At 37.6% G+C, this 16,596-nt stretch overlaps 1 protein-coding gene and 1 non-coding gene across 5 annotated transcripts in view; one reads left to right on the top strand and one right to left on the bottom strand.

Annotated features, from left to right (window-relative positions):
- LOC124308634 (neurexin-1) overlaps positions 1-16,596 on the bottom strand; it is an 89,281-nt gene that overhangs the window by 28,904 nt on the left and 43,781 nt on the right. For 3 of the 4 annotated variants that reach the window (XM_046771505.1, XM_046771506.1, XM_046771507.1), the window contains 11 exons: positions 14,584-14,655; positions 10,809-10,916; positions 9,744-9,936; positions 8,331-8,522; positions 5,700-5,843; positions 4,955-5,172; positions 4,755-4,863; positions 4,007-4,329; positions 3,570-3,861; positions 3,116-3,406; positions 943-1,121 (listed from right to left, as the gene is read on the bottom strand). In XM_046771505.1, the coding sequence (XP_046627461.1) occupies positions 943-1,121; positions 3,116-3,406; positions 3,570-3,861; positions 4,007-4,329; positions 4,755-4,863; positions 4,955-5,172; positions 5,700-5,843; positions 8,331-8,522; positions 9,744-9,936; positions 10,809-10,916; positions 14,584-14,655 (2,121 nt within the window). The remainder of the gene's footprint in view (positions 1-942; positions 1,122-3,115; positions 3,407-3,569; positions 3,862-4,006; positions 4,330-4,754; positions 4,864-4,954; positions 5,173-5,699; positions 5,844-8,330; positions 8,523-9,743; positions 9,937-10,808; positions 10,917-14,583; positions 14,656-16,596) is intronic. The other variant, XM_046771508.1, reaches the window with a different exon arrangement.
- Positions 7,202-7,283, top strand: Trnas-cga (transfer RNA serine (anticodon CGA)). The gene has a single exon. It is a non-coding gene; the product is annotated as a tRNA-Ser (tRNA).

The raw sequence follows: 16,596 nt of genomic DNA, 5'->3' as shown, positions 1-16,596 counted from the left end.
ATACGTGTATCACGCTTCTACAAGGTATCAGATTCCGGTGAAAGTATAGTCGAGATATGTTTTACGAGAGTTAAACATTCCTTATTTTTGTTACTGTATATCGTTAAGTGAGGGGACATTTAGTGGATTTGAAGTACCAAATCAATAACGCCGGCTCAAGGCACAGCGCACTGAGAGAAATTTTTAGTTCCGGTTACCGGTTAGTTCTTAACTATTTTCATTTTTTATCACAGTCGACAAAATATAGTTCTAGGTAGAAAATGAAAATTAGTTTTCCAGCTTTTACAAAAAACCAATTTTTTTTTATAATCTATATACTACTCCCTGTACAAATTCGTAGTGGTTTTTTTCCAATCAAATTTAGTGGAAATGGTGCACTTTTGAAAAAATTACTTCACTTTCGGCCAAACGATAAGAAGTAAAATGCTTATGAAAAAAAAAGTTTACATTCAATATAAAAAACGGCTGGGTACTTCCGCAGAGAATGTGTTTGTGAAGCTACTGTCAAAATTTCAAATCGATCCATCCAACAGTGTTCGAGTAATCTGTTCTCCCAGTTTGAAAAAAATTGCTATCGAGAAATGTGCGGTTTGAAGTTTTACGAGCACTCAGCGCGACCTTCGAGGCACTGTGGCAAAATCGAGAATTGAACCTGCCTAAAAAGAAATATTGTTTTTATGAGCCTAAAATGTTGTTTAAGCCCAAAAACAAAAAAACAAAAAAAAAACGAATTTTCCAAAATCCGACAGCAGTGTTCGCCCTGATAACACCAAAATCTTTAAAATGTTCGTAGATCGTGTGTTTCTTTGGTACTTTGAAATTTTTTTTTCGTACTGTACGATTTATTTTCGAATTTAGATTTCAAGAGCCGATTCAGCCAACGTCGATATCGTATAAAAGTGCAAGGTTCCGAAGACGTATACGAAGTTTGATCGAACTAACAATTTCAATTTCCAGGTAATCGTTGCTCGAAGCTGATTCAATCCGCATGAGAACGGCGTCACTAATCCCGGTCGCAAAGCCCATAGCAATCATGTCTCTCTTCATTTCCGGTCTTCGATCAGCGGGGAATGTGTACGTAATGAGTCCACGTCCCGCTCCAAATTCGTAGGCGGTTGCTTCTGTGAAACAAAATGTACCCAGATATACGTGAGTGCGTCATTAACGACATCCGGGGTCAAAAAAATTCTGAAACTGTTCTTGAAACGACAAACAATAAAGCCCTCGAACTCAAATTGCTCCAAGTGTTTTCATTTTCTGAAAAAAATAAATAAATAAATAAATAAATACTAAAAATAGGTATGACTCTAGACCATCCAAGCTGTACCCCCCTTAACATGTCACTTGACTTCACCAACATGGCTGAGTAAAGTTCATAATTCAAGTAAACGAGACTTGACTCGACTTTACTTGGGTGAGGGTAAAAAATCAGAATAATCAGAATCCCGAACATAAATATATCGAAAACTCACGATCACGAAAGAACAAAGTGGTGAATCTTTATTAAGCCAAAAATAATGGTAATAGAATATAAAAGAATCGAAATTTGAAAGTTATAGAATTTATATATTATATATATTATATTATTATATATTATATAGAATGAGGCAAATGCGATTGCTCGCGAACACAAATAAATAACCTTCGGATGGATCGTAAAGTAGAATTTTCATCTATTCGAATTCATAAATGCGAAGGATCAAGGATCAGAACGGTTAGGACTCCGAGTAGTTATCTCATAGAAGGCTCGGAATATAGATTTCCAGTATATCAGAATCGTCAGAATGAAGAATCGCAATATATGAGAAGAGTCAGGCACATCGTTGGCCACACTTTAAAGGTCTAACTCGACAGCTTCAACAACTCAAAGTTGTTCGTTTGTATTGCGTTCTTTCTTCTTTATCAAGTATCGATTAAAGAATTTGTTTGATTCTCTGTATAAAACATTTTACAAGTCAAAATAGATCAGTTGGATAGACTCGGAATGTGAAATTCTGGTGGTAAGACATCTATACGGTTACTTTCGGAATACCGATCTTTCCGAATTGTACGATTCTGAATAATGACGCTTCTACATTTTGTAGATCTGTTTTTCGCTGTTTCCACATGATGAAGTTCTAACTTTTATTTTTATAATAATTGGACATTTGAGAATATGAAACTTTCTACAAATTCATTCTCTCGAATATCGACTCTATGCATTATTAAATTCTGCATCTCTGAATTCTTGGATTAACGAATAATAAATTTTCTCGGGAACTTGGACAGAATTGATCAGATTCAATTTATCAAAATTTGCAACGTTTCGTTGGTTTTATTTATTTTCCAACTTCATCAGGCAAGTTTTGAGGTTAAATCGTCGTTAAAATCCTCTGGTCCATAACATCAAGTCAAAATTATGTTTAAATAAGACTAGACAGATATATACATTTTTGTTTTTTTAATAAAATTATAAACTCATTGTGCCAATAAATCAATTTAAATAAAATAAAATGGACAAATATAATGATGGACAAATACACATGTTAGACGTAGTGACTCTTAAATCACAGACTGTACTACTCTCACACAGTGTGATAGTACGTGTGACGTTTAATTGATTGATTTATTGGCACAATGAGTTTATAATTTTATTAAAAAAACAAAAATGTATATATCTGTCTAGTCTTATTTAAACATAATTTTGACTTGATGTTATGGACCAGAGGATTTTAACGACGATTTAACCTCAAAACTTGCCTGATGAAGTTGGAAAATAAATAAAACCAACGAAACGTTGCAAATTTTGATAAATTGAATCTGATCAATTCTGTCCAAGTTCCCGAGAAAATTTATTATTCATTACATTTAACATGGATGAGAACCAAGATATGGATCTTGGATTAACGTTTTCCGAATTACTTGGTTTCGGGTAACAGAGACCTCGACCAAATACATTTTAGGTAAACTGCAGTTTTTTATCGAGCACCATTCGGGACTTAAAATTTCTGATAGTATCCGTTCTCTCATATTTGTTATTCGAGTTTATTGAACAAGGAATTCTAGCCATTCTGATTTTCAGTTTTTCCGATTTCTTACCACCACCCCTTTACTCCACTACACGAAATGAACCCACCGTCGCTGCACGTCGGTCCCGTAAAGCTGGTCATATCGCAATCGCAGGTGTAGCTGTTCCATTGTTGAACACAGGTACCATGATTGGCGCAAACGTCATGGGTGCATCTTTTCCCCGGATGTGAATTCGGCGCGTCGCAACCTGACTCGACCAGAGAACTGGGAACCACGGCATCGGACAGAAGATCAGGACTCTCGCCGCTGAGGTCAAGAGAGGCGAGGCATCCTTCGAAACCGTGGCGACTAAGGATGTTCTTTGGTAGCTGACCGTACTGTGATTTTTCAACGCCACCTGTGAACGCAATTGTTTGAACATAACGCCGGTGAGTCGATGGACGAAGAGTTTAGACCATGTCTTTTCGACCATGATTCACTTGACCGAGCACCAAACACACGTCGACTCAACGAGAAGACGAACTGGTTTGAATGGTTGGACGATGAAGCGGTATTTTCACCTATGTAGAGTATCCCATCCAAGTCCAAGTTCTCGTTGCTACCGGGGCTGTTGACCGCGGCAACGTGGTCGTCGACGGCCAGAGTGTGTCTCTTTGGTGCTGGACGAGCGATGCTGACCGCGTGCCATTTGCCGTCGTTCAATCGAGACCTAGAAGTGTCCTTTATGCGAACGGGCCCGTCTCCCAGATCAAAAACGTAGTGCACGTGACCGTTGACCAGCTCGATGGCGACGAAGTCACGCTCCCGACCCGCGTTGTAAAGAAGAAGTCCGTTCGCCTCGCGTGTTTTGAACTGGAAGAGTTCAAAGGTCGAATTGACGGTACATTTTGAACCACGATTCCAACTGTACGAGATAATTGCTCGTGGTTTTTTGGTTCCAAATGGAAGAGGTAGCAGGATAAGGTCAGAATGGGTTTGGAGGGGGTGATTAGCGAACCTGGAAGTAGACGTTGGTCTCCACGTAAGCCTTGAGGACTGGAAGCCCAACGAACGTGTGTTTCGAAGTGAAGGTGACGGGATGGTGGACCGGATGATTTCGCTTTCCAAATTTCCCCGTCACCCTTATAATCGGAGTCACTCCTTGATGAGAGCCTTGATGAGATCCGGCGCTCCGGGCAATTTCGAGATAAGGATAACCGTTGAACCAGACTTGTTGGAGTTGCCCGACAAAGTGCGGAGTGTCGTGTTCGGCGTGAAGGTATCCACCAACGTGTAGAGTTCGAAATTCAAGGATGCTCTGCTTTCCAAGAAGTGTCTCGGCTGTCAAAGAAATTCGGAATTAAAAGTCGAAGTTCGATTAGTTAAACGAAAAAACTGTGCAGCCCGTTATTGTAAAATGAAGAAATACAAAAAAAAAAAAAAAAAACACCATCTGCCAAAGTTAAAAAAGAGTATTTTCATTCCAACGTTTTCACTTCGGTTTTACAAGCATGAGCGTCAATTATTCAAACAGCTTTTGACATTCCTGCCCGATAACCGTGAAAGAGAATTACGACGTGAGTAAAATATCTACGTTAGCGTTTTCAAAGTCATCAGCGGGACTTTTGGAGACGGTATATTATAAAATTGCATTAGGGCTGGCTGTGTGTTCATTCGGTCGTAACGAATGCTGCGTTATGGGAAATCCATTGAATCTGTGACGTTCGTGTGGATATTGGAAACTAATTAGGTGTAGTCCCACTTACCACGCACTGCGGGCTCGTCGTTGACCTGGAGCTTTAACGAGGTAGCTCTTCTCGAGAATTTCAAAGTGTGCCAAGTATCGTCGTTCAGCCCTTGACCGACCATGACAACCTGTGTGTGACAATCGGTACGATATGATAATCACTGCGTCACTGGAAGTGGGATTCTTTTCCCTTAGAAACGGCGATTTTCAAGATCTCACCTTTTCGCGATCCCCTATGTGAATGAGCATCTTGGCCTTGCCTTCCTCCAAGGAAAGCTGAAGACGATCAGAACTGTTCTCAAGACTGGTTGCTATCAGCAAGCCTCGAGATTTTGCCGTTTTAAAACGAACCACGACTTCTTCCGCCTGAGTTCTCGAATCCTCAGGCATCAGAGCGGTCATCTGCTGGGTACCATTTAGATGGAGGGTCGATGCGTCTGTAAAAACGAAAGGAAATAATAGTGTGTAAGGAAAATTTAATCTTCGTTAAACTCAGGCTCGATAGTATCGCTAGTCTAACCATTTTTTCGAGACCGTTGCGCTTCAGATGTTGAACAACTCGCAAGTCAACGTATCCAATGAACGAACACTGGAAACAGTTATTCGTACTGTCCAATACAAATTTTTAATTTGAGTACAAGAAATTTACGATTCACCATAGCATCGAGTGGTTTTCGCTTCGTGATGCAAATTTTAATAAACCGTGACACTGTGACAGAAACAACATGTTGTATGCCTGATTTGGAATGGAACCTTGACTTATGGTTTGAGGTATTAAAAAATGTGGTACTTTTGATAATTTTTATGGTAACGATGACATCGCTAATCGCTTATCTTGACCTCGAATGCGACGATTATTGAGGACAGTTATCGCTGCGTATTTTTCATTCAGCGGATGTTTCAGTGAACGAAAACGTAAACTTTCAGCATCTCGTTCAGCATTGATTAATGCGAGCTGACTCACCCTTGCCGCAAGTTGGTCCGGTGAACGGTGTCCCCGTACAATCACAGTGAAATCTGTTCCATCCCTCCAAGCAATGACCACCGTGCATGCAGGGTTCCGATGCGCAGTGTGGCGATTGAACGTGGCAAGCAGGTCTCACAGCGCCTGAGAAAATTGCGGAAATTTACCGTCTAATTAACCAGTTGACTTTTAAATAAAAGTATCGACTCAAAGCGGCTTTATTTCAATGAAGAAATACTTTTTGAAACATTTTGAGATGTTTCGGACCTGTTTCAGAAATTGTTTTTTATTTTTGTTTTTTTTCCATCGAAATTTCGATTTTTCTCGCAATGTGAGAATAATTCTACAAAATAAATAGAAAATTGTAAAAAACGAAAATCAAGATTTTACACTCTTGTAAAGAATTGAATAAATAATTGTGACTATAATATGTAAAAGACAGTGAAATACATCGTCTCATTATTTTGCTGTGTAATGAATTTAGTTCCCCCAAGTTCAAGCTGGTTATTGACAAGCAATTGTTTACAAAATTTGCCCGAGCAAAGGAGCAAAATTTTTGATGCGGGTTGCGTAGATGCAGGCGTTACCGAATTCCGGATCGTCCGTCGATTAACAATTTTCTTGTCAATAATCCTGGTTGTAAATTTGAAAAGAAAAAAAAAAAAAAAAAAATTCCGATACTTTGTTCCACTTTATTTATTGAATGCTAATGATCTGATAATTTGAAAAATCGTTTCATCAGGTTCTAGTTAAATAAGAACTGTTCATTAGACGATTTATGTAATAATCATAGGAAAGACATCGAGTTATCGTTTTTTCGTGTTTCGAACAAATACTTTCAATTCTTAAAGAGAGGCGGTAATTTGAGGAACATTGAAATTAAAGAAAAAAATAAAATACGCATCAACCACGAGAGGAAAAAAAATTGCGAATTTTTTTTATCGGTACGGCTATAAGTTGCAACTCTTTAGTTTCATTCAACGTTCGTGCAAACAGCCTGAAAATACATCCGTAGGTGATCACGTTTTTTTGCCATAGCTGGGTGCCGCTTATAACCTGCGGTGTTATTGATCATTCTTCGTTTCCTTGAGTAAATAATTGTACAGGTGCTGCGGAGCGTAAACGGTTCGGAATGAAGTTTGCTACTTATGTTCATTGCGTCTAGATCCGCTATATTTACACTTCCAGAGAACCAACAGCCCGCGGTGCAGAAATTCCAGTGTGACCAACTTGAGACTCGAATCATTACTGCACAAATAAGCTGCGACCAAATTTTAGTCGAAATATTAAAAAAATTTCAGATAAGACATATTTTTACTCGTATAACGGGATATGAGTCGTCGCATAAACAGTCGTAAAAGGAATTTAAACATGTCGCAATAATGATAAAAGGCAATAATAATTGTTGATAAGAAATACACCTTTGTTTATTCAAGTTCGAATGCTTGTGTTTTTAGAACGCCAAAAGGGTTACACACTCTAAACGTTCGATACCTTCAACAGCTGCGGTGTCCGAGTGGTTAAGGAGTCAGACTCGAAATCTGATGGGCTATGCCCGCACAGGTTCGAATCCTGTCCGCAGCGAGCAAATTTTTTTTTTTTTTTTTTTTCTTCCCACTCGAAATATCATTATTCAAATATTCAAAAACCTATTTCCGTACATTTATTAAAAACTTATAACTCATTTTCACCTTACAAATTGTATAATATGTATAAATGTATACGTATACTTGTGTTACACAGATAAGATAAGCCTGAAATTGTATTTCCACTTTGGAAACGTTTTTAAAATACCTGTTCCTGTTTCTAAGAATTTCTCTACAATTTTTGAGAAAGAGATTTGTTGTCGATATTGATTTTTTCATTGTACTTGTAAATAACTTTTATGTGCCAAATGAGAGATGAAAATCTATACCAATAAATATGTTATACACATTTATCGATGAATGAATGTGTGTCAATTTATGTCATTTTCGGATTAGAACACTTTTCCTTTATTGAAATCTAACTTTTTTCACAATCAATTTGAAATTCGATACGACATTCGAAAAAATCAGACTCTTTTACCCAAACATACAAAAGTGTTAAAAAATAATCTCCGTAATACAGAAGATACGCTTTTGAAGTTCGAAAATAAAACGTATAACATATTTTTCTGGAAGGGAGAAACAAAAGAGAACGAGTAATAATTTTTTTTTAAGGTTGTGAAAATTATCGCTTTATCGATATACCGTTGAAATTTGGAAAAAAAGAACTTGGGGGAAAAAATTTAACCGTCCAAGGGAAAGTGTAAAAAATCAGGTGTATGTAGAATTGTGTAAGAAAAGCACGTATACCTTTATACGGAATATAACAAATCGGTTTAAACGTGCCGTCTGAGATATTTTCAGCAATTGATTATCGAGGGAGGAAATTCACTCGCGTTCGGGGATAGGAAACTATTAATTTCGCGTAGTCTCAGCCTCCGTCTAGAATTAAATCCTACCCTAAAACGGCCCGACTTCAAGGGCGAGGATTACCGGCAAATCTCATCGATTCAATCTCCTCGGGGTTTTAGCACTCAAAGAGCAGCTCGCGTGGATCTAATTAAATTCAATTTCCAAGATGCCGGTTAACTACTCGGCCACTCACCCGAATCTTGCTGCTGCGCGTATCCGGCTATGTCAACCGGATTACCGTTGATCACAAGATCCCTCAGACAGCCAACGTAGCCTTGTCTCAGAGAACCGCTCCACAAAACCGGCGGTATAGTCAAAGGTGCAAAAGGCGCCCCGACGCCTCCGATGTACAACAAACTGTCGAGATCGAGCTGCGTCGAATCCCCTATGAATCAGAAAAAAGAACAGTTCGATTACGCGGCTGAGTAAAAAGGAAATCATTTTTTCACCTTGCCATAACTTAAGAGTAAAAACATGAGTACGAATTTTAAATTGGCTCTAGTTTTTATGTTTATTGTAGTATTTTAAGGAGGAGAATTTTTTCTAATAAAATTATGATTTTAATCGTAAGTTATACGTTCTCAAACACGAAAAGTCACAGAAAAAATCAGGACAACGAAAAAGGTACTTTGTGTGTGTTTTTTTTTTTTATTTCTCTAAAAATGCTAGAAATTTATTTGTCATTCCTAGAACTCTTAATTATAGATAATTAAATTTGGTTCCCTGCATTCGCCGATTCCGGTAAATTCCATTGCAACTGAATTTCGTACTAAACCAAGAGAGTTGGTTAGTCCAGGTTTTTTCTTACCAGCTGCGCTGTATTTTCGTCTATGTATAAACAAAATTTCCTCATATACACCCGTGGTTATTTTTGCGTATTGTGCAATCGTATATTCTCCGCTGTCTTATTTGGAACAAATGAATTCCTGAATGATTGATTCCCCGCATATTCCTGAAACCGGCTGGAACTTGGTGAATTTTTTAAATATCAATTCTCTCCCCAAGATCGCGTATTCCGAATAGAAAATTCTCCTCTATCTTCCAAATGTGTTTTCAGCTCAAAGAAAACAGATTTCTTTTTTCACACCTTTCTTTTTCTCGGTCAGAATATATCTCGCCTTTCCGAAAAAAAAAAAAAAACTTATGTACCGAACGTGAGATGTTATTCAGTTTACTTTGGATCAATTATCCAAAAACGGATGCCTGTGTATAATATTTCAAATAAAATTACCTTATATCATGGTTGATACGTTCTATTGTCTATAATTAATGGATAAAGAAGTAATAACAATAGTTGATTATCGTATTTCAATGAATCTGTTGCAGTTAAATCAAAAATTAGACATTGGGACCAACTGTTGAAGAATTATTTTATCACAAAAGTGCAAAAATGTATTTTCTTGACTGAGTGCGCAAAATTATTCATTCGTACACTAGTGCGAGAATTAAATAGAAGTATCTAGTTACACTTCAGAGAAATATATTTCGAATCAATTCCCACGCTGGTGCGGGAATGTGTTACTTTGCGCACTAATTTTGGTACGCAAAATCGAATTTTGCGCACTTGAGTAGGAAAAATAGTGCGCTTCGCGTATTTCTTCCTCACCTGGCGTTCGGAACTCGGTTGTTACTCCGTCGACAGTCAACCGACCGTCACGTTCCACCCGACGTAGGGCGACGTCATGCCACGCACTGTCATCGACGCGGCGTCGCGACGCTCTTACTTTGATGGGACCACTGCCAAGATCCGCATGCAGGTACAAATGACCGCCGAGTATTTCAAAGGCGAACAAATCCGGCTACGCAGAGAAGATCATAAACAAAATGAAAACGAATCGATCCTCCAGCAGGTATAAATTTTTCCTAATTAATGACACAATTACGTCACTGCGAAGCAGACGTTTTTTCGATGTCAAATGCAAGCTGTTTAAAAATTATATAGAAATTTTTTTTTTCATCTTAATAAATCAACCCAGTTAATGACAAGTTGGTTCGACGCTTGCGTACGGAAAACCTGCAGACTTCGCGATCGATGTAAGGAATTAAGTATTAACTAGTATTTTAATTGGTTCTGTAAGTGGGCCGTAACGATTGCCTCGCAGCTGTTGTGACCTCGTCGATTCACAAGCGGGCAGTAATTTTAATCTAAACACAACCGAGCAGCGATGGCTACTAAGCTGAAAATAATCGATGCATCGATTGATCGAGTACCAAAAAAATACTCCAACACGCTGCAATTAAATCGATAAAAAAATTAATCGATCGATCAATCACTTCGCATTTTTTTTTTTTAAACGGTGCATACGAAACCAAAATTTCGTCAACTTCATTACGTAGTCTTAATAGAGAAAAAGGTTTTTTAAAATTTATAGTTTCATTGAAAATATTTTCCAATTTCAGGTGAAAATATTCATTTGTCTTTCACTTGTTGTATCAAACAGGTAATTAATAAGTAAGATAATTATAACAAGTGATACTTTAATCGCGTAAATCGTTATTTTATCGCGTCTTTCATGGGAGTAAAAAACAAAGACCGATTTTGAGGGAAAAAATAAACGATCATACTCGATCAATCGGTTAAAAATGATCCATTATTTTCGGTCGTTCTTACAACCGATTCAATAAACACAACCGTTGAAACTATTCGTACAAATTATAAGTAAAAACGTACCCTCGTGTGTCCTCCGCTTTTACTGTACATAACGAGACCGTTAGGTTCGTTAGTTCGAATTTTGAACGATATGCTTCCGGATTTGGCAGCTTTCCACGGCGGTAGAACCTGGAACACAGAAACGGACAACATTTAGAGATTGGGATCAACGTGGTCGCCTCGTCATTCGATCGAACGTGAGGTCATCGGTTCCAGCTGCTTCGTTTCAATTCATACGGTTCGGTGAAAGTTCACCTGAAATCTGAAAAGAAAAGCCGCCCATCAGCGGCCCAATGTACAGGAATAAATAGGTCAACGTCTGCGGACCATTCTGTTATTTTGGCCAATGCTTGCGAATATTGGATGATAAAAACGTTACACAAATTCCCAAAATTGTGAACAATTCGAGCCAGCGGTAGTTTGATTACCAACTTCGGGATTGATTGGAGAATGGCAGAAAGTCTGGGCGTGAAAATCCACCGTAAAGTATGATCCTGTTTTACCGATCGGACTCAGTCGAAGGATCGGTGATCGAGAGAAAACGACGAATGAACACTGTATTTTTTTTTCCTGGTCAGTTTTAGTCCTGGAACACCTGCATAATCGTCAATGTAAGATTTGCGGGAGTAAAGGTTGCCAAAAAGTTTACAATAACGATTTTTCGGCAGACTTGGAAATCGGGAACAGGTACCTTAAGAAATTTTGCATTATCTTAAAGTCTCACTAAAGGACGAATAGTATAAATTATGGGACATTCTACCTTGCGTAAAGAAATGAGCTTTTTAGCGAGTAAAGAAAATAGTCATTTTATTATTTCGTAGGTAAGGTTTTACTATTTTTTTTTTCTAATTTTTCATCATTTTCATGAAGGATGATTAAATGTTTTCGGACTGTCAGCGGTAAGGTTCGGAACGCGTTTTTCTTTTTCTTCGTCTGTTTTTTTACTGTGTTCGTTACATAAATATATACCATGCAATTTTGTTTCATGCATACTATCATATTATATAAGCAGAGATAAAAAAAATGACGTGATATTACACGAGACATCGCTAATTATCAGGGTTAATTTTTGGTAATTGAGAGAAAAAAATAAAACAAAAATCAATGAAAAACTCACAGTCAATTTAATCAACGATATGAAAAAAATTTTTCATTACATGTAAAAGGTTTAATTGATTGAAATGTATTTCTTACCAGAGTCCCACCTTATATATCAGCTGCATGATATTGGAAACGTGTTTTTTTTTTCTTTTTTTTTTTTTTTTCATGTACATTAAACCTGTAAGATTGCTTTTTATGTCATAAAAACTAGATAACACATCGGAACGTTTGAAAATAGCAGAGAGAAATGAAAAAAACCTAGTTGAAAAGTAAAATGAGTACATATACATATATATATATATATATGGGTTGGTTAAATAAATGGTTTGTCATAACATTTCGTCACGGTAATTATCGATTGTCGTTGAAATTTGACACAAAAAATTGATAAATTTTGAAGTATCCTAATCGAAGTTAGCTGAAAAATAATTACCTGTGCACAGTGTACGCATGCAATCCGTGTGATTCGTGATAAATTTAACATGCAACCCATGGTGCTGTTGCTAGTAATTATATAGTCAAGTGAATAATGAAAGTGATCGATTCTGGTGATTAGTGTAAAATTACTATGTATAAAACTAATCGCGATGGACTAAAATTTCGATAAAAGCGCCGCCTGATAATTTGTTTATTTACTGGATTTCTCGCTGAAGTATTTTCTCCGAAAGTTGTCGAATAAAATCTCATAGTATAGAAGAAGAAAAAAAAATTTGAAGCATCGATAAAAGGACGCGGACTTAGGTTATATACGGTATAATAAACCATTAAGAAAATACAGAATCAAGTTGCAATTTGAGGTTGGAAAAAAAGAAGGTTTTTCCTTTTTCTTTTCCTTTCTTTTCTCTCGACGATGTCGTGCATTTGTGTACAGACATACGGATCGATACCACGTTTAAAATCAATAATTAGGTTATTTCGAAAACACGTTTAGTGCGACGGGCAACTGCTTTTTTGGTTTTTTTTTTTTCAACAAAAGTTGGAGACTCTTATAATCAGGTCACAACTTTAATATACCGATATTATTGACTCTATTTCGTTATTTAGTGTTCCAAATATTCTAATTGCATGTTTTTTGAAATGGGAAATCCTGTACGTACTGAACCTGTTACTAATTAATTCATTCCCAACACGATTTGAAGTGCGTTTTAATATTATAAATATCTTATTGTATACGTGAGATTCCAACTGTCGTATCAGTTTTACGAAATAAATATCGGCTACCGATTATCGAATATTCGTATCTGTTATATTTACGATCGAAGATTGGGAAGAAAATAATTAGAAGTTGATATTGAAATTTCATGAGATTTGGAATCTGATAGTTTACACGGCGGTAAATAAAATTTTAAAAACTTTGACTGAGCTTTGATAGTAATTTAAATTCAGAGAATCGAAATTGGAGTTTGAAACCAGGTAGAGACAGTTTGAAATTACGACATATGTTCGCACAATAAAGGTTTCTCCGTGATTGTCATCATGTAAGCTGCAGCAGGTGAATTCACGTAAAAAAGTCGTGCTTAATTTCTGTGATTTCGTAATTTATTTTCTAACGTTTATTTGGGGCGGGTTTGAAGTTTCGAAAAACGCCTAATTCTGAATTATTTCGTGGCGAAACTTGAAGTAAAGATCTCGAACTTTGGCGAAGCAACAAAGTTTCGGATGGTCGGAAACCCGACGGATCAAAGTTCCGAAATTCAAGTTACGATAGAGCAAAGTTACGAAAAGTAAAGTTACGATAGAGCAAAATTCAAAAAAAAAAAAAAAGAAGAAAGTGGTGAAATTCTAACAAGCCAGAAATTGACAGAATTCAAAATCAAATTTTCAAATTTTCAAATTTTCGGAACTTTGAGCGTCGAGTTTCGGACCATTCGAAACTTGGATGTTTGACCAAAGTTTGAGTTTCTTTACTTTAACTTTGGCCATAAAAAAAATTCGGATTTTCTGACTTTCGGAACTTTCCAAATTCGGAATTTTCTGTGACTTTAGAATCAGCCATAAAAAAGAGGCATCACCCGAGTACTTGAGAAAATAAATTCGTCTCAGCTCTCGCTATTTTCTAATCCGCTATTTCGCAATCAGCTTAGAATCCCGACCGATCTCTCCAAACTCACATTTCAATCGATTCGTACCAACGCTAAAAGTAGAACGGTACATACAAGAAATTCAAACTCGAATATTCGACTACCGCAAAACACTCAGCAGCCAGAGCGATAATTAATCAATCAACGTGACACATCAATGCTTTCATTATACTGAAATTTCTATCCTAAACTCAATTTTCATCAATTCCATAAACTCAACAAAATTACACTATCAATAAAATTCATCAACTTTCGAATATATAACAATGCGAAAGGAACAACTGCTCGCAGGTTATATTAGCAGGCAATCGACCGACCGAAGGAATTTATGCCAGCAGAGCCGCGGTTAACCACGTATGCGTATTAATAAACAAACACGTGTAATACAACAACGGCAACAACAACAACGACAACAATAATAATAATAATGAAACGTGACGTAAAAAAAACGAAGAAACGAAGAAACGAAAATTGATAACGGGTGTGTATAAAAATGACGTCTCCTCTAAGCTAGGGTCTCGGGAGTAGCCAATCAGGTGCGTGTTGTGAGCGATCGGGAGAAGTGCGCCGGCCGGATCAGAGCTTTCCTGGATAAAGGCTTAGACAGAGCTTACCAGGTGGGACTCTGGGCTGGTGAAGGTGACCAAGGCTCCGTGAAGTCGCCTGCTGCTGACCGGCGAGGCCTTCTTCAAGGCAACGTCCAACGGTTGGCACCCCAACAACCACACCCACACAGACAACATTTAGATTCGTTTAGAAAATACTATTATACATTATTCTTTATCGTCTACTATACGTAATTCGTTTCACGTGTATATTTCGCGTTGCTTCAAGTACGCGATGCCTGGTTATGCGTTTGCGTGTGTGTGTCTTTGTGTTTGTGTGTGTGTGTGTGTGTACACATCGTGTCACCACTTACTTACTGTTACTTACTTACACACTTGGCTACTTGAAACTTCGATACAACCTACTTGATGAGTGATTGTGTATAGGGTGTGGAATGACGATAATCTGCAATGTTTTGTATGAATATGTATGCTGTGAGGACAGACAGACAGATATAATATAACGAGAAGATATTTTACAGAAAATGGAGTATAAAGGTAGATAGATAGATAGATAGATAGATAGATTTATGATATTATAGAAGGAAGAGTATAAACAGAGACAGCGAAAGATAGAGAATAGAGAAAGAAATGGAGTTAGGAAGAGAAGGTGAAAATTTTCGATTATTATTGTTATTCAGAGTGTACACTGAGAGAAATTTGCAGTTTCGGTTACCGCTCGGTCTTTGACTACTTTCATTTTTTACCAAAATCGAAAAATACAGTTCTAGATTGAAAATGAGAATTAGTTTTTCTAGCCGTTACCGGAAAGTCTATCATCCGTTACTGTTCTTTCTCATTACGATCACTGTTGCTATATTTTCTTGCAATCGTTGCGAAAATTTAACGCTCGTGCAAGAATAAATTGACGTTACAGTCTTGTTCAACTAAAAAAGTCGAGTAAGCCTCAGAAACTGATTTTGCGTTGGGATTACCAAAAAAGGGTCCGTCAATAGCGAAGATGATTAGGCTTCGTAATCGTTTTTCGTAATTCCAACAATATTCAAACAGTTTTTTTAACGATACCTGTTTTACTCAACTTTTCTAGTCTCTGTAACAAATGAAATTTTTCTCAGTGTTTAATAATGTTCATGTTCGCGCGAATGAAAACTTATTGTTATACCTGGAGCTTGGCTTACGATAATTTCTTCCTCGTTCTTCGAGCAGTTCGTTATACCCAAAAGTGGTGGGTATTCGTTTGTAGAAAGTATTTCAGAAGATGTGTTCAAAATTTTTGCGAAAAATCACCAATTGACTAATTTGACAGCGAAAGTTTTAAAACAAATATAACAATATGACATTGAAGTCGTTTACACGTGATAATCGATGGCGGTTTAACCTGTTCACCACTCCTAATGATTTGGTACCCATTTGTCACAACAAGTAAACGCAGCTGAGCTGCCAAACCATACATCGCCGGTTCACGGATCATGGTCCTTCAGTAGCTCCACGCAACCATGGACATCAGATGCGCATCGGATTTCGATTTGCAGAGAGTGAGATATGAAAGAGGAATCGAGGAATCGAGGAATCATGAGGCAGTGGTTTGGCTGTGTACGAGCTTTCCGTCCATCCCGATAGCTTTCATTGACGAGAAACGATAAGAGTCGAGAGCGTGTCGCTTAAACGAAGAGGCTGGTAAATGGGTAGCTGCAGCACGATCGGAGGATAATAAGTGTGAATAGAACGGGCGGAGCCTTGGCTAAATTAAGCCGCTCTCGCGTGAGATAGCCCCGGGAAAATCCATCCCATCCCAGGTATAGCCCAAGAGCGTAAACAAGATAGTCCAATGGTAAACAAGTGAGCCAATAAGTCGCCGTTGGGAGCCAGGAACTCGTTATCTCCGTAGCAACGTGGAGGCAATCGGAGTAAGATCCGACTATTTACGTATGGTGGTCGGTATGGCGACCAAGGAACCACCGTGTCACTGACGGAGTTTGTTACCGACATCGAAGACCATTCCATAAAAAATAATCGGGAGTTGGTCGAACGTGATTATAAAACATGGGTTTGGGCTGCAAT

Source organism: Neodiprion virginianus, chromosome 7 (genome assembly GCF_021901495.1).
Source record: "Neodiprion virginianus isolate iyNeoVirg1 chromosome 7, iyNeoVirg1.1, whole genome shotgun sequence".
Classification (NCBI taxonomy): Eukaryota; Metazoa; Arthropoda; class Insecta; order Hymenoptera; family Diprionidae; genus Neodiprion; species Neodiprion virginianus.
This window is presented reverse-complemented; position numbering and strand designations above follow the sequence as displayed.